The 18,677-nt window shown below is 42.2% G+C and overlaps 1 protein-coding gene and 1 pseudogene across 1 annotated transcript; one reads left to right on the forward strand and one right to left on the reverse strand.

The window, feature by feature from the left end:
- The window catches only part of LOC138567839 (solute carrier family 22 member 20-like), a 386,869-nt pseudogene that overhangs the window by 12,958 nt on the left and 355,234 nt on the right, over nt 1–18,677 (reverse strand).
- On the forward strand, nt 904–16,887 carry LOC138566104 (testis anion transporter 1-like). The gene is made up of 6 exons (XM_069643108.1): nt 904–1,025; nt 1,163–1,339; nt 1,474–1,770; nt 2,065–2,405; nt 2,902–3,191; nt 16,702–16,887. The coding sequence occupies exons 1-6, from the start codon at nt 904–906 to the stop codon at nt 16,885–16,887; spliced, it is 1,413 nt and encodes a 470-aa protein (XP_069499209.1).

Genomic DNA, 18,677 nt, shown 5'->3' on the forward strand with positions numbered 1-18,677 from the left:
GGCAAAATGAGAAGTAAAGTGTCATTTTGCTACAACATAGTATTTATTTATTCTTTGAAGCACAGCATGCATTCTGTTGGTTCCATCTATGATCCATGTCCCTCACTCCAGCAGGGTGTTGATAAGTAACATCAGTCTGTGCTTTTGGATATTAAAGCAATTGTCCCCCTTAGCTCTGTTAGATGGTTTGGACCGGCGGGATGGGATAGTCCTTTGCTAGGGAGGAGATTGTTTGCTGCAGAATGATGCCCGGGGCATCTTAGGGGGCGGGCGGGGGGAGATGAAAGATGTATTCTGACGCCCAGGGCTTTTTTGGGAGGGGGTGGAAGATGTCATCTTTTACCACTGATCACCGAATGGCTGTATGTTTGTTTTCATGTTTCCTGGTCCATGCTTTATTTCAGCAATCCCATAAAAGCAAAATAATCACGTATAAAACCATCTATCAGACACCAGTACGATCTGTTAAATAGAAAAGCAATTCTTAATATACAATCAGTAATTGGAAAAAAAGATGCGTTTGAGTTAACAATAACTTCCTATTCGAGTCAATGAATGTGCAAGATGCACATTGTTCAGTGTTAGTGCCATGCCAGGTTTGCTTTCTTCATGCTGCCCTATAGTCCCTTATCTATGCATTGTCTGCCCCCCTTGTCATGCAGTTATCTTTTCGCCTTGTTTTAGCCGAGCGGAAATTAAGATTAGAATAATTTGAGTTCAAGAAGCCCAGGTGCTTCCAGAAAATGGGGTGTTCTTCCCGAAAAATGGAGTGGCCTTCGGGAAGATTGGTGACGATACCTGACATGGCAACACAAATATAGCATCACTCTAAGAATCGTAGGAGAACTGCTGGATCGTTTGGGTAACATTTTATTTATTTATTTATTGTTTATTTGTACAGTGATGTACACAAGTGAAGTGCTTCAAAGCTTCATGGGCTCATACATGGAGGACCCAGTCATGGAAGAGATCAGGCTAAGAGTGTTTAGCTCCAATGTAAGCAGCAATGTGTACAACGAAGAGGAGTAACAGTGACTTCAAGTCACATCACGACCAGCCCACCAAATGCCTGGGACAACATGATCTCAAAGTTGTGGTGTAAGGCAGAAAGATTCAAGAGGTTCCTCTGTGCAATTTTTCCTATTCTGACCTGGGTTCCCAGGCATAACATAAACGAAGAACTTCTGGGAGGTTTCTTAGCTGGTTTGAATGCAGGATTCACCTTTATCCCGCAAGCACTGACTGCGACATTGTTAGCACAAACATTTCCACTATATGCTGTCTTTGCTACATTTTTCACTACAGTTGTTCATGCTGTACTTGGAATTTCTGGACAGCAGCAAGAGGGGCTTACAGCATTCTGAATGCCTCGATATCAGAGGGTTTATCAAATCTGAATGCTGGGTAAATGCTTAACATGACAAACCTGAACCTCACGAACGTGACCAGCACTTATGCATTATTTCTCATGAGGAGGAATGTGAACTACACAGTATTGCAGAGAGAAGTGATGGCTTTAACTGCATCTACCACTTCTCTGGCTGTCATTATCCAGCTGGGTCTGGGATGTGTGGGCTTCGGATACATCATCACCTACTTGTCGGAGATAATGATGAGTGCCTTCCTCGCTGCTGCAGCACTTTTTTCCATGCTTGTGTCTCAAACTGCATTCATTTTAGGAAATCTGCTTGCCTTCAACTCGGGACCTCTTGCCATCTTTCATAATATACACGATTACTGCCGCAAATTTTCCCAACAAAAATACCACAGGTTTTTTGATCTTCCTTTGAAGTATTTTTCCTGTGATCTTACAATCGAGTTTTTCCTCATGATCATTTTGCTGTGGTTTCCAACAACCTTCCGACTATGACTAAACTGCACAGGAAAGGTTTTTTCGCCTATGACATACGGGTTTCCAAGATCCTTATATACTCAATGCTATCTTTCTGGTGATAGAGAGCTACTGCCTTCTTTTGTCCTTGGGAAACATGCTTGCTCTCAAAAACGTGTATAAGATCAGCAAACAACCATGGCCATTTTCCAGAAGCTTCCAATGATTTGCAGAATCTCCAGGACCATAATTCAAGAGAAATCTGGAGGAAGTTCACAGGTTTCAGGCTTGATTGCAGCTTCCGTAAAGCTGGCAATGGTACTGAATTTGGGGGAACTATTGCAGCACATGCCTGAGGCTGTTTTGGCAGCGATCGTAGTCAACAGTATTCTTCCCCTGTTGGACAACTTGCATTTGATGCATCAGCTGTGGAGCCATGATAAGTATGACTTTGGTATCTGGGCTGTGACCTTTATTGTGGGCATCGTTTGTGGACTGGCTATTGGTCTGCTGATTTTATTCTCCATTGTAACCATCTGTCTCAGCTCACAGAGGATGAAGATTCGGCTCCTTGGTCAGATACCAGAGATAGACATTTAGAGGAATTTTTGCCAATATCCAGAGACGTTGAAGGCAACAGGCGTCAAGATTTATCAGTGTTGTTCTTTTATTTTGCAAACATGCTGGCATTTAAGAAACAACTGATAAAAAAGTCTGGATTGGATCCTGTCGCTTCAGAAGCATCCCGACTGACAGCATCATTAAACGTAATGTATCAAGAGGCAATGGTGCAGAAACATAGTGTGCTCTAATGGATTACGGCACACTTTGTATCCTGTCCCAGATTTACCATACGTTTTTACTAGGTGAGAGATTCTGTCATTAGCCCAACGTGCTACTACCAAAGAGCTTGTCCATTGAGATTACAAGAGAACGCCTTCCAAGTTCACCAATTAGATCCAGCAGCTTGCGACAGTACAATTGCACCTACCTCTGCAAGGCAGACATTAAGACAAATCCTGTTTTATATACTCCATCACGACAAACCTCAGACATGCACATCCAAACAGATTCTGAAGAAAGAGGATCCCCAAAATTCCACACCAATGTTTTGGACTTTAGCATGGTGCACGTCATAGATTCTGGGGCTGTGGAGCTACTCAGCGAGATCTGGGACGTGTTTAAGGAGTTTGACATCACAATCCTGATTGCTGCTTGTCAATCATCTGTTATGAAAGATTTAGAAATTAATTGTTTTATTGATAATGAGATCACAAAAGCAGTAGTGTGTATCAGCGTTCATGATGCTGTCCTGTTTGCATCTAGGTGGGGTCGGTGTGAAGAAATTGACAAAGACAAAGTAAGTTCCCACTTTGGGAACTCCCGTCCCCTGCACACTATTTATGGCTAAAAAAGCTCACGAGATTTGTATTTCCTAAATGAAATTCAGTATAAATAAAGTAGTCAGATTACATTCTCTACAAGTGTATGATATTAGAAAAGGCCTTAGACCAAATTATTTAGGTACAACTTCAGAATAAATGTGTTCTCAAAGATGATTTATTTTTCATATAAATATGCCCAACACATTTATGGATCAATTCTCTTCTTCAGGGGCTGTAATAATGAATTCAGCGATCAACAATTTTCTATAAATACAAAGGAAATATATATAATTATAACAGAATTCATTTGTCAAGACAACTCATAGTAGCAAAGAATAAGTTTCATTTGTTACAACATTATGGAGGGTCTTGTTCATCCTTCAAACACCTCAATGTTAACTTCATCATATAATAGTGGCAAAGAACAACTTTCATTTGTATAAACATTATGGAGGGTCATCCTTCCAATACCTTAGATTCATCGTCTAATAGTGGCAAAGAAAAAACTATCATTTGTGTCATCATGGTGGAGGGTCTTATGCATCCTTCTAATACCCCAATGTCAATTAATGCCATGGATTAGTCATCTAATAATCTTATTGGTCACCAGAAACATAATAGTTCAACTAGTGCCCACAGGCCTAACCTAATAAACGGTTTCATCCATCAATTGTAGCCTTAGTAAAGAAATCAACAATATTCATACAAGAGTTATTATCAAGCATACCGTGTTCTTCTTATTTGTGTATTCTACAGGGGTCGTGCAGAATAGCTCAACAATGTAGGTCCAAAATGTAATGGATTGAAGAAAGTCTTAAGAATCTCCTTAAGGGGAAAACAATAAAATACTGTGTAAAGAACACTGTAAAAGGTATATGCTGCTTGTTAATATATACCTGACGTAATAAGATAGGGTGGGGACTTACTGATAAATGTCCAAGATGCCAAGTCGTAGGCTGACCTTCAATCGAAATTAGGTAATAGTTAGGTTACAAAGGACCAATGAGCCCAACGTCTTATCTGCGGCAACCTAGAAAAAAGGGGCACCATGTGTAAGTTAATTAGGAATAATTCAAGAACATTACCACCGAGAATCAACAGTGTTCAGTGTGTGTAAAGTAGGCTGTCAGCACAGGGGTGACATGCCTCCTAAGAGTCCATCACATAATGTGATGGGAATAGGTCAGAGTACTTACTGGTTTCTAGCCGAGAGAACGATGTAAAAGGAGCCGATCCAGCCGTGCGCTGTAGTATCGGGTCTCAAGATGTCCGCAGATATATGCGTCATTGTTGTGTCGTCATCACTTTAAGACGTGAATGACGTCACGCATGTAAACAAAGTGTACGTGTCATGATGACGCAGTCGTGTAAGCTACGAGGAATCGGGAGTGGATGTTGAAATCACATGTGTGATACCGTCACTTGGCAATATGTGTACCATCACTGTCTGATGCCGTGGGAACCAGCATTGAATAGGGAGTAATTATCTGGTATTAAGGAAGATTACCCTATGCTAATCCCCTAAATTGTGCAGCCTGTGTGTTTGTTGACATAAATCTGGTTATAGATGTTGAAAAAAAGTAGAGGACGTGCATGTGATATGCTACTGTTAATCATCTATTCTAGTATCCGGTGTTAGACTGAGAAATTGGTTTCAATCGGTAGCCTCTGTAGTAAAATATGACTCATAGGTGAAAGGTGCCAAGTTGATCAATTATTAATAAAAGTACCCACTCTCAGAGACAAAAATAAATTCATCCGCTGTCTCAAAAAGAGTTCACAATCTGTTGAGGTATCTCAAGGGCTAATTAGTGGGTACCACATCAATAAGACAATAACAACCGCTGTCTCTGATTAATGAGTTCACAATCTGTGTATGTATCCACAAGTGGTTTTGGAAGAACCATAGATGTATCAATCACATTTCTGAGTAACATATCTATGCCATGTTAGTGGCTCAGTAGGGAGTAATGCATTTTACACACAAAATAAACTCAATTTATTTAGGGAAATGTCCTATCTGTAGCTCGACAAGATTAGACAATCGAAGAAAATGCGACTATACTAATCAGAAATGGTTATGTCCCTGTGATGTTAGCTTCTATGTGAAGTTTTTCAAAGGAATGGGCCCAAGTTGAAATCTTCATTTAGACCATGGGGGCAAACAGCGTCTAGTCTGTGAATCCAATTTAGTTCTCTCTGAGCAATTTCTTTTTTAGCAAAATCTTCCCCTCTTGGTAGTGAATGTACTACCTCTAAAATTACTCATCTCAACTGTGAAATATTATGGCCATTTTCTTTAAAATGTCTAAACTCCAGTGATTTTTCATTGCTGGTCCTAATGTTTGATTTATGCTCCGTCCAGCATTCCTTTGCTTTCCGGATTGTTTTTCCAACGTAATATTTCCTGCAAGGGCATCTTAGGGCATTTTGCTGTCACATGTCGCATAGTCTGTGAGGAATATTTTTTTGCCATTGTTAGGATGACGGATGTAATCTCCTTTGATAATATTTGTCCAATGCTGAAATTGCAAGCATGGATAAGTCCCCGGTTTTTGTTTTCTAAGAGATGTTTGTTCTGTAGTTTTTCTTTTTTCAGCTTTGACCAGGCTATCCTTGAAGTTCTTGCTCCTTTTGTAAGCCAGCATAGGTGGTTCCGGGAACAATTTGTTTAGATTGGGATCAGATTTTATCAGATCCCAGTTTTTTGTGATTTCGTGGGTCAGTGTGAAGTAATTAACATGGCCATGAGGGCAGCAGAGCGAAGGCCGATGCATGAGGACGAGGGAAGGGATCCATCAATTGACATTTGTGACAAATCTCAGTTTCCTGAGACTGTTCATTTGCAAACACAGTGCGAAAGGAATCCTTTACCACCCTGCTGTCAAGTAGCCTCGGCCTCTAATATCGCAGTATCAAGAAGCCAGAACAGGTTAACTGGAAACATGACCGCTGCCATACAGCTACAGGCGGCCAAGGGACACCTAGGCATAGGCATAGGTCTCTGGAAGCAATCAACAACCAGAAGAGAACCCCAACCATGCTACCAAAGCATTTGGATGAAGATTATCTTTACCAATGATATTGCTGGGTGACCAACACCGCTGCCCCACACTTTTCAGTAGATTACTGGAGAGGCATCCTTGTAATCCCAACAGCCTCAAATACACTTATCTCTTACATGATGATATCCATATGACCAGTATTTGCCCATCTCCTGGGACTCCAGGATGTGCCTATATTTCATATGACGCAGCAACCATAACACACCTTGAAGTGAATTCCATCAGCAGCTGTTCTACATCTGGCATTAGCTCACTGACTTTTTTTATTTATATATTTTTTGGGGGGTTTGGCGAGTAAGAAAAAAAAGGTTAAAAAAAGGGGGGTTCAGGTGGGGAACCCCCAATTTCGGATAAAAAACGTAGTGAAAAAGAAATTTGTTTTTTTATTTTTTCGACATTATTTTTTCGAAAAAATTACTTTCAACATTTTTGTATTCGATATTATCACTATGAACCTCACTGAATACATCACCCATAACAACAGATGCAACTTCATCATGCCCCTTTGTTTAACAAAGTGAGCTTATCTTTTCAAGTACCTATTAAGACCTGTGGATAAGTAAAAAGGTTGCAAATTATTTTTAAAAAAGATCAGAATAAATTAGTATACACACATCAAATAAATTCAAAATTGTTAAATCATTACTTATTGTTTATTAAAAGCACCACAATGACATTTAGAAGCATTGTATGTCATTTAGGGGGCACTGATGCAAACATCAAGCACAATATACTCCTTGCTACATAGCATCTCATATATTCGCAAGAGTTATATGAAGGTTACATTTGATACCTGTTCCTTACAAGTTATGCCTTTTTTAGGTAAATATTAATTGCCTATGGTAATGCTTGGTCTCCTAACGTACCAGTTTAGCAATGCTTTTCTAAATTGATTAGAACCTCTACCTTTTAAAAATGGTGCATTAGTATCTTTACATATTATATTGTAAATTAGGCAGCAGAATAAAAAGTGTCAAATTATTTCCAATTTGTTAAGACAAAAGATACCCCATTGGCTATCCACTTCCTTTCTAATAAATCTACTTATCACAGTTTTCAGCAGTAACAGGATAAATCTTAACTGGACAAGAAGGTGCTGGTATGCTTCGGTTAAACACCATCCAAAATATGGTTCCAGCATCAGTAAGGTAGACATTGACAAATGTGCACTGTTGGAAGGCTTAAAATGTTCCATGGATTTCCATTTGTTATCAAATTGCATTTGGAATCAAACATTTACTTTGGCCTGGCTGCATTTATCTATAGATAAGAGATCATGAATACATGGCTGGGATTCATTACTGCTGATTTATTTTTCACATAATATAGCTATAGACTTCTATCTCCCCTTCCAGATCATATAAAACCCATACCAATCTTCTGGGATAAACAACCCCTATGATATGTCCAGAAAGATAACCATAATAAGATGGGTGCTGTAGGAAATATATCTTCCAGAAATTCGAAACTCAACTCTAAGTGGGTAGCAAAGGTAGGAGCAACTTAAGCGAGACCAAGCATTTCATGACATAATTGATTCATAGCGATTTGCAAATCATTTGCAGTCTCTGTATCCCAGATCTCTTCCCAGTACAGGGCAATCCCCCACCCCTGGGCTTTATATAATTTAACCCTGAAATCTACTGGTTGCACTATTTAATGTGATGTGAATTGATGGATACCTCCAATTGACAGGAGTCATGTTAATCATTTCTCTTTCTATGTGCACATCAGCATCATACATTACCACAGACTCTGTATGTCTGTCTAGAATAACAATACGTTTAAATAGTTCACCAGGAATATCCATGTCACTGAGTATGGACCACAGTATTATATATCTATCATATTATATATGGAGCAAAGTGTTATATATGAAATCAAATGCTGTGATGCTGTGAAGAGGTCGATGTGAAGGGTTTCATTTTTTCAAACTGTATACTAATTTGTCAGTATCATAAATCATAAAGTGTAATTCTTGACAGAAGGTCCCATCCTCTGCCTACAACAACATTGTTTATCATCTACCGATTCCAAGAGATATGTATGAATTACACTTTCTATAATCTTGGATTAGCTGTCCGGTAATGAAATCAGGTAATAAGATTTCAAAGAGGATGTGTCACCCTTTTTGTAAATGGGGACAATGATAGTTCTCTGGAATTGCTTTGGTGGGGATTATTGCTCTAAATAACTTCAAACAGTGCCGCAGATTTCTAATTGCGTTTTATACAGGTATGTATGAACAACGTCCATGCCTAGACATTAAGGTTTGTGTGCTCTCATTGCATTAACCACATCAGTATGTGTCAGCTTAAACCCTTATAACTAAGCATATCAGTATCAATTGGGGGTTCAAAATTAGGTTAGTGGAATACATTTTGTAAAACTCGATATCCTCTCCTTTAAAGATAGTGGTAAAATGTTTCACCCAGTCCGAAGCATACAATTGTTCGTAATGCCTATATTAGTGTTAGGGTTGGTGGCTTTTGCAACCAGATTCCAGAATCAGCTAGAATTTAAAGTTTTTGAAGCAGTCCACAGATTCTCCTAAGCTGCTTGTTACAGTTGTTTTTTCCTATCTTGTATTCCCTAATTGTATTCATACCATCTTTTTGTAATGAGGTCCTTGTCTATGTATTGCGATTTCAAAGCCTCCCTCAGTGTTAAAGGAAGTGCAATGGTTCTAGGTTATTGAATGAGGTGCATATGTAAAGTGTTATTTTGAGGTCTAAATCAAAATGCAAAATGAAGCATAAATGTAGGCAGTTTCACCGCTTTGTATTTACACATTGTTTTTATTGCCTAATGTTTGGGAGTTAGCACCATTTAAATACCACAAGACCCGCAGGACCTTCACCGGATATCTTACTACAAATGGAATTCTCAACCATAGAGTACATGAGTAAGAAAATCCTAAACCATTCTTGTAGTATGTAACTATTTTATTACTCAATTTTCAACATCGAATCTTAGGTTGAAAAATGATTGTTGTGTCTATCAATACATACCCACCTCCTAACAATGTTCTACATATTCCTCATAGTTAAAACCAAATATAAAGTGTCCAAAACACAAGAGTAGAAAGAAAGATAGACACCCTCACCACATTTCTCCAGTAGTGAAAATACAAAAATGATGTAACTGGTGCATAAAAAAACAATAACAACAATCTAAAATGAGTTTTTGTTAGAGCTACAATTATAGACATATACTCCATGTTCATAATGTTTCTGTCTTCATGCTTTATGTGCAGACATTCTTCAGGGAACCTCAATTTATCATGTAGTGTTTATGCAAATCATTAATTGACTTGATAATTCAATTTTTTCATGAATGTGGACACTTGGAAATGCTTCATGCCAGATCCTTTGGCTTCCCAATACACAGTCTTTTTCTCAGTTCGCAACTCTCGGCATATGGTATCTCATGTCTTCCTTCCTTAGTGTCAGACTTTTTCATCTACTTGGCACTTTCAGTGTAGTAGTTATGTACTAAAAGAATGGTTTAGGCTTTTCTTACTCATGTGATCTATGGTGGTTAGGACAGTATGAAGTGTATGCGGCAGAGCGTAAAACCACAGCATATACTGCATATGACTCTGTTTTACGCCTTGCGTTTATGCTGAATGGATTTGTCCAATCCTCCTTTCTACAGATGTCATGATGCCTACCCCCGGGCATCCAGATCAAGCCCATCAGCCCCGGGAGTAGGCATCCAGACATTTACAAAAACCCCAGCAGCCCCAGCTAGGGGCTGTCTGGGTTCAGTCCTGGCGCCGTAGGCACCAGGCTCATAATAAAAATCAGTCCTGGCGCCACAGGCGCCAGGTTCATAGACGTTACTTACCTCATGCAGACCATGCTGCAAATAAATCCAAGCCAACGTGAAGCCTGGATGGGACTATTTTACTACAGGGACTATTTTTTACTCGGGTGTGGTCCTGGGGAACTTATTGCCTGGGACTGCTTTGGATTCTATTTAAACCACACCCGAACAGCAGCACATGCTTCGTGTTATTCTGCATCCAGCAGCGTGACTCTCACCGTGCCTGCAGCCAGCATCCAGTCTTCTGCCACGCCCGCCTCGAATCCGGAGCTCCTAGAATAAAGAGGAAGAAAAGGACAAGGTTACAAGATGATCTGCACCTCAAAATTTGGATAAATAAAAACATTTATTTAAAAAAGGAAAATGTAAAAAAGTATTGCCCGCATGGCTTTCAAAAGGGGTCACCACTATTAATGACCTTATTGGAGGCAATGATTCTCTTTCATTACCACAATTTAAAAGTATTTTCAGTCTATCCATTATGGAATTCTATCCCTTTTTAAAATTAAAAGTCCTAATTCCAAAAGCAAACATTCTTTCTCCACCCAAACTGACTCTCTATCTGCACAGAGAACATACCTAATGGAGGCCACAGTGCTTTGAAAATGCACAAATTGTTAAATTAAAAGAATACAAAAATGTATTAAGGGTATTAACGTTCTAAGTGGGAGACAGAACCAAAGTCCGACGTATTTCATAAAATGAACGGTTCACAGCAGCTGAAAATTGTAGGATCTCACTACTCTGCTAATATGTCAGCATATAATGGCCAGATTTCTCACCTTTAAACTAAGAACCTGGATGCGTAAAACAACATTCTCCACCCCAATATTTGCAGGCACTGTAACACCGTGTTTGGGAACCTCTCTTACAAGTTCTTTTAATATGCTCGTATCAAAGGCGTTTGGTTCCTTATTACAAGTTTGGTGGTATTTTGGTGGTAAGTCCACCAAAATTCCACCAACTCGTGCTCAGGCACTTGGGGCCTGAGCACGAGTTGGGCGGTATACCGGCTGGGATACCACTCAACTTTATTAGCGTTAGCGCCCACCTGTCCGTCAGTATTACTGCCATATCACGGGTTGGGCACAAACTGTTATTCCCCATTCACCCTTCAGTCCAATGGAATTTTCAGTGCAATACTGCATGGTAACACTGCTGTGGGAATTGCGCCTAAAATTGGTATTTTTCTGGTATGTTTACCCCCAGCTATGAGCATTTTTTGTTGGTGGGGCGCCAGACTTACCGGCACCTCAGAGCTGCAGGTAAACCCGGCAACCCCACCACCAAACTTTGAGTGTACCGCTGCAGAAACGTATCGGTATGCAGTAATACCAGCACATTTTTACCGCACCAGCACACTTGTAATGAGGCCCATGTCTTTAGTTAGATAACAAAGATCTTTTAAAGACATTTGACTATGAAAGAAGAAACTGTATGCTTCAGTGCCTTTGCATCACACACACACCTAGAATTCAATGATTTGCTACTCCTAGACTCCTGATCTCTATTGTGATTAAACAGTCATTTTTAACTGAAAACAGTTGATACAATCTGATATGACTTATGGTGGACCAGGGTTCACTATATTCACTCGTATATGCCCCTCTCTTCAAAAGCCCCTCAACTGTACACTCAAACCACTATTGCATACATTTTGAGAATACATTTTTCTCACCAAACCTCCATAATCAGATTTAGGGCCTCATCACAAGTTGGGCATTAACGCTGGGGCTAATAGCGCTGGAGCTATCTGCCCTACCGCCAAACCCACCGGCGCCATTAGCGCCGGATCACGGGTTTGGCGGATTTGGAAATCCCCATTCCACATTGAGCCCATTCGGGAATGCCCCATTCCCCATTGGGCTCAATGGGGAAATTTCACGCTCAAACCGCCGGCGGATTTCCCGCCGGCGGTATGAGCGCAAATTTTCGGTGGATTTCCCCCCAGCTCAGAGCTGGGGAGAAATCTGCCCAGGCCGGTGTCCAGTCAAAGGATCGAAAATAAAGGACCGAATGACCTTTTGCTCGAATACAAAAGGATCGAAAAAAAAGGATCGAATTTATTTATTTATATATATTTTTTAGTTTGGGTTGGTAAAAAAAGTGTTTTTAACAAAGAAAACGGGGGTTTAAGGGGAACCTCCCCGCCCCATAAAAATAAAACAAATAAAAAAAACAAAAAAAATGTGATCCTTTTTTTCGGTCCTTTGACTGCCGAACAAAAGGCATTCGATCCTTTTGTTTTCGAAACTTTGACCTACAACTGCCAAGGCCATGATTTGGCGGACCCTTAAATCCGGCACTAACAGTGCTACGGCCGGATTTAAGGGTTACCTCCAAACTCGTGATGAGGCCCTTAGTCTCATAGTGTTAAGACATCATGGAACCATGCAATGAAACATTCCACAGGCCTGATACACTTGCCCCAAAAAGGCACACCATCACATTTCTTAAACAACTTGTTGCACGCTATATTGATGGAGGGGGAATATCCCCAGATGAGTCTAACCACTACGTGCGGCTGTAAAGCAACGAGAAGTGCACACAGTCACCTATCTCCCTCTTCACTCCCTTCCCCTGTAGTCTCGCTTGCTATCCTATCTTACCTTTCCTACATTCCTTCTTTTTCCTTTCTCTGTCTTCTTCTGATTTCTTTTGCCTTTGTGTTCTTGTCACTCCTCTTTTTTGATGCATTTGTTTGTCATTTTTCTAACTCAACAAGACAAGAAGTCAGTTAGATATTCTTTTACATTATTGTAATTGTAATTGAATATTTATTACGCAATTAATAGCCAGAGGTTTCTAAGCGCAGACCCAGGAATCGACCCTGTGTTGCTCTGCGTCGTCTTGCTTCCAAGGCGAGCTATCCTCCCGAGACATTAATGTAATGTGTCCTTTTTCATTAAGCATGCAACATATTCATGTGTTTAAGTACCCTAAAATCAAATAAAAAAAAGTTTTAAATAATAAAAAAAAGTCACATAGGATTGTTTGCATGGCGCCCGCTGGCCTGGGGAGTCAGCTGTCGCTCCTGGCAGCGGTTGCTATCAAAATAACAAGGATTTTCTATGAAACAAGCAGGCAATCAAAAGCTCTCTGTGCCCAGAAATTTCACTGAGGCTTCAGCAAACCGTATACCATTGTATTACTTTGGAATAAATGAAATGTACACTGTTGGTTGTCAAAAATAAAAAATAACGCTTCTTTTAAGACTTAACTTTAACCGCCTCTGTGTTGTGTTGGTTTTCTGGCAGGCTGGATGTTATTTTCAGCAGTTTGTGCTGGGGACCCCAAAGTCCTTTTTTTGGCTCGGCTGCGTATGTCAGGTGCAGCCCAGCACCAGCAGCGTGGGAGGCGTCCCTTTATTATGGTATGGCATGGGTGCGTATACTAGGTGCAGGCCGGCATTGATTGCTGCAGTGAGGGGCCCCAAATGTTCCCCCAAACCGGCCTGAGTCTACCAGCAGAGGCCCAGGGCGTCCATCTGGGCCTGGCAGGGGGCGGACCTTGTCTAATGGACGCAGCAGTCCCCAATCATGCCGGTCTCACCCTCTCTAGTGAGGGTCAAGATGTTCCATTTAACGGCGCTACGATCATGCCATTCTGAAGGGTTTTCTTTGAATAATGAATATCCTGTGGGGCATCACATGCTGGCGGTACTTTCCTTTTTTTCTTTTATTGTCCGGCACAGAGTGTTACATGCTTCTACCCACTGAACTACCCTTCGCCCTGAGGATATCCTTGCCCTACTCTATAAACTTAAGAAGCCATGATTTCAATTAACAGGCCACCGGTTGCCACCCAGTACCCTGAATCTCATGCCCCTCCCACGGTGCACCGGAACTCCAAAGGACCTGCTCTAAAGAAGACGGTACAGAAAACTGTGAGGAACATTCAATGGGAACCTCACACTGGACTCCTGGTGAATCGTATTTTAATTTAGTCACAGGCCTGACGCTATGGTGTAAAAACAGAGCAGTCGGGACCTCTTCTAGGGTTTCCTTCTGGCCCGGCTGTGCACACTGCATGGAGTCAGGGTCCATCCATATCTTCCAGTAGAGGAAAGGGTAATGGTTCCTCTGCCATATCCAGTGTAGCAAGGGCGATCGGTGCAGGATCAGGTCTAAACTTAGAGGAACACATTCAGGTTTGGGATTGCATTCTCTAGGCATAAGATCTTGATCTCTGAGGGTCTAGGAGTCCACGCTAATGTCTGATCTGTAAAAGTGTCTTGGTAGATGCCAAACTGATCACCCTTGGCACCATCACTGGCTTCCAGTTGGCCTTCCAGTGGTCTCACTGTCTTGATAGCTTGAGGAGTCACTGCTGTCTTGGCCAATTCTTCTTCTTCTCTCACCGCCGGTGCAGCTCACCCACATCCCTGACTGGGAGCAGGTGGTTCCATTGTAAGGTCTTGATGGACCCTGGCCGTCCATCCATCCTCTCACAGTCGGTAGGCAGGGAACTCTCCTAACTGATGCTCAATGATTAACGGTTGAGTCTCCCACTTGTCAAATAGCTTGTTGTGTCCTCTCTTCCCCAAGCTATGGATCAACAAATGATTGTCAAGCTGAAAGCATGAAAAATGACCTTGCTGTCATAGTGGCATTTGTTTTTTTCCACTGTCTTCTCCGCAGCAGCCTGGGTGAGCGGATGTGCTTTCTCTAGTTGACATTTAAGTTGCTTCAGATACTTGTTGTAGTTCTAGCTGCCATCTACGGACACTCCGAACAACAGGTCTTCAGGCAGCCAGTCGTCCCTTCCGAACATCAAGTAGTATGGTATAAACCCAGTGATATCGTTCTTCATACAGTTGTAAGCATGGGTAAGGGAAGCCACATGCTGATTCCACAAGTTCTTCTCCGCTGGCCTCTGGATGCCCAGGATCGCCAAGAGGGGGAAATTGAACATCTCCACTTGGGCATCCCCTTCAGGTTGGTATGGAGTTGTAAGGCTCTTCCTGATGCCAATCAGCTCCAGAATCTGCTTGATGAGTGTCGACTCAAAATTCGGTCCCTGGTTGGAATGAAACTTGGCCGGCCAACCGTAGTGCACAAAGTATTTTCCCACAGCATATGGGCACTTGTGATGGTGCTCTGATGCTTAGTAGGAAATGCTTGCACGTACTGAGTAAAGTGGTCTGTCACCATCAGTATATTCTGTACACCTTGCCTGTCCATCTCTAACTTGAGGAAATCGATGTAGATGAGGTCCATGGGCCCAGAAGTCTGCATATGATTAGGTTAAGCTGCAGGACATGCTGCAGTCTTCCTGCTGACAATCCTGGTGAACGGCTGGCAATATTACATGTCTGCTCCCAGTCTAGGCAGGAAAAACCTTGATGGGACCAACTTGAACGTTTCTGGCACTGCCAAGATGTCACTACTGGTCATGCAGTGCATAAAATATAGTTTGGAGGAATCTGTGTGCTAACACCAGGCAATGTAGGAGCCAGTCTCCAAATGTACTTTCCTTATAATACAGGATGCCCCCTTTCTGCACATGCATCTTCCACTCCTTCAGCATTGCAGCTTGTTCTGTGTGTGATATAAGTCTCTGGGCACATCCGCACCCTTGTTCTTGGCATTCAGGAATGGAATGATGCAATGATCTTCTAGCTGGGACAAACAGAATTAATTTTGGGTCAAACTCGGTACCACAGATGCCTCCAGGCTGGTGATGTTGCAGTAAATGCCTGGTACCACCTCAACTGAGGATTCTAAGCAATCCACCCGCCAAGCTATGGCTGGCTCCTGCTGACTTGCAGCCTGACAGATAGCTCTGACGCATGCTGTAGACAACTCCTTCCATGATGTGGATCCAGCTCTATTGTCCTTTGGAGCATGAGGCCTCCAAGAGGGAGCATAAGCATCGATGTTTGTGCACCCAGGTCTGTACTGCAAATTAAAATTGTATGTGGACAATGTAGCAAGCAGTGTCGAGTAGCATCTAGCTTGGCCGACTTCAACATATATGCAATGGGGTTGTAGTTGGTCCTCACTCTGAAAGTGGTGCCATGAAATTAATCTCTGTTATGCCCCACTTCAATGCCAGAATCTCCAACTTCTGGACTGGTTAGATCCTTTTCGCTTTTCGCTATGTTCAGGCCAAGGCTGGCAAAAGCAACCAGTTTCATCTCCCCATTGGTCTCCTGATAGAGGGTGGCTCCCCGTGTAAGATATAAGGCAACTGAGTAGCTGCATAGATTGGGACTGGAGTTATGGTGAGGGTTCGCTTGAGGTCTTTGAAGCCTTCTGGCATCGGTCAGTTCACCTCTCACCAACAGTCTCCAGAGAATGGTATTAATAGCCTACAGAGTTGACGGTATTGCTCCGGTTCTTCTGGGATGGCAGGCATTTTTTTGTGAAGTTCACAAGTGGTCAGAAGATATTGGGATATTCCATGACGAGCCTCCAGTATTAGTTACAGAATCCCAGGAAAATATATAACTCCTTAAGGGTCTGAGGTCTTGGCCAAGTGAGGAGAGCCTTCTCCACTGCAATGCTGTCTTTGGAGACAATGTACCTGATGTATTTAATGCTCATCCTGCAAAACTAGCACTTTTGCACACTGACGCTTGCTCCCGTAGGTGGTCCAGCACCTTCATGAGCCTCCTATTTTGTTTTACAGGGACCTCCCGGAAAACAATAATGTCATCCATTTGCACCAGTACCTCCAGAAGGTTCATGTCACTGGCAGTCTTTTTCTTGAGAAATTGGAAAGTTGCTGGCTCACTGGAGATGAGATCCCCTGTGGCATTCTGACAAACTCGTAGAATCCCAGCAGGCAGATGAGCAATGTATTCTCACGATCTTAGAGATGCATCAGGATCTGGTAGTACCCAATCCACAAGTCCAGGACCAAAAACCACATACTCCCCACCACTTACTGCCTCATCCACTCGGGTCATAGTGTATTGGTCCAGAATAGTGCTGGCATAAAGTCACCAATAGTCAATGCACATCCGTACATCCCTGTTCTCCTTCCGGGGTAACAACAATGGGCAAAGCGTAGAGTCTCCTGGACTTCTGGATGATCGCTGCATGCAGAAGATCATCCAGGTGGCAGCATACATGCTTCACGTCTCTTGAGGCAATGCGTTGCGACCTCTCCCTGAAGGGCATCTTGTTGTTCTTGCTCACACAAATCCAGTGTCCCATTCCGTTGCCCTTGCCAATGTCCCAAGGACTGGTGGAGAAAGCCTCGGCCACAGGGTAAGTCTCTTGGGTGGTCATTGTCCCTTTCTGAGATCAGGGAGTCTCCTAAGGTCCAAGGTCTTCAGATCCAGAACTGGCTTGAATGGGCTGATGGCGATTCTCGATGGGGCCACAGAAATGGTCAGATGAAACTGTGTGATGATGGTGCATCCTGCCAAGAGGATGGTCCTATTGGTTACATTGATGACTGGTACATTGATGGTCTGCAGGTCCTTGCCATCCGTCATCAACATGGTCTGCTGTACCAGTGAACCCCTGGGAGCTTACCACAATCAGGTGCCTCCATCAACCAGACGTCTTAGGCGTAGCTCCCCAATGAGTAACACTCTGCCAGGAACCATCTGTGTAGTAAATGCCAGAATCCTGATCTGCCCAAACTAAGTGGTGCGAACATCTCCAATGGTGCCATCAGGTGGAGCTCTTGACCTGCAAGTATGCCTGCGGGCACATGGGGTGCATGGAAAACGTGCTGTCCAGCCATCCCCGACATAATGCTGTAAATGCTTCAAACGTTAAGGAACTGGTTCCGATCACCACTGGTGTTCCGTGTTCTTCACTCCGACTGGTGCAGCATACCTACCTTCCATGGAGTGAGGAATATAGTTGGAGGGGTTCTGGTAATAGTCTTGTGTTGAGATTCCTGAAGGTTAATTGACCTTCTGTACAGAGAATTTTAGGGAGAGAGGTAGAGAGTTGCAGCATTAGGTTGCAAGGAAGGAGAGCGGTGATCCTTCATGCCATTTTCGGTTGACGTTTGGTACCATCACTAACAAGTCATTGCTGAATTACTAAGGCCACTCATATGTAATGTGAGAATTTCTTTTTGTTTCACTCTGGGTCTCTGCCGTGGTAGGCCATTTCCACCTGTCTCTCATCTTCTCCAAGATGCTTGACAAATGTGCAAAATAATGGTGCTGACTGTGAAAGTGAAGGAGGGTAAGTATGTGATACTGGATGGCAAAGGTCTTCACTTAATTCAGGCACATTCCCCTCAAATATTTGAGGCACCCGCATGACAACGTAAGCAAATGTATGATGTCAGATTGTTTACCATTTGTGTAAACAGAAATGCATTGATCAATCCACGAGACAAATACAGTGTTAGTTTAAAAAGTATACTAAGAACAATTAAGGTTTATTCACATGATTTATTGTGCGCCAAACATGTGCAATGGGCAATCTCGACTTAAAGAGGCAAATGTTACCTTATCACATAAAAACACAGATTTGTCTCAAGAACTATAGGTTGAGGCAGCACCTAGTACAGAACATGACACATGTGAACAAACTCAAAACTGATGTGTACTTGGATGAAGGCAGAACAAGTCATTTAGAGTTATTTGTTTGT

Source organism: Ambystoma mexicanum, chromosome 2p (genome assembly GCF_040938575.1).
Source record: "Ambystoma mexicanum isolate Mex_15411 chromosome 2p, UKY_AmexF1_1, whole genome shotgun sequence".
Classification (NCBI taxonomy): Eukaryota; Metazoa; Chordata; class Amphibia; order Caudata; family Ambystomatidae; genus Ambystoma; species Ambystoma mexicanum.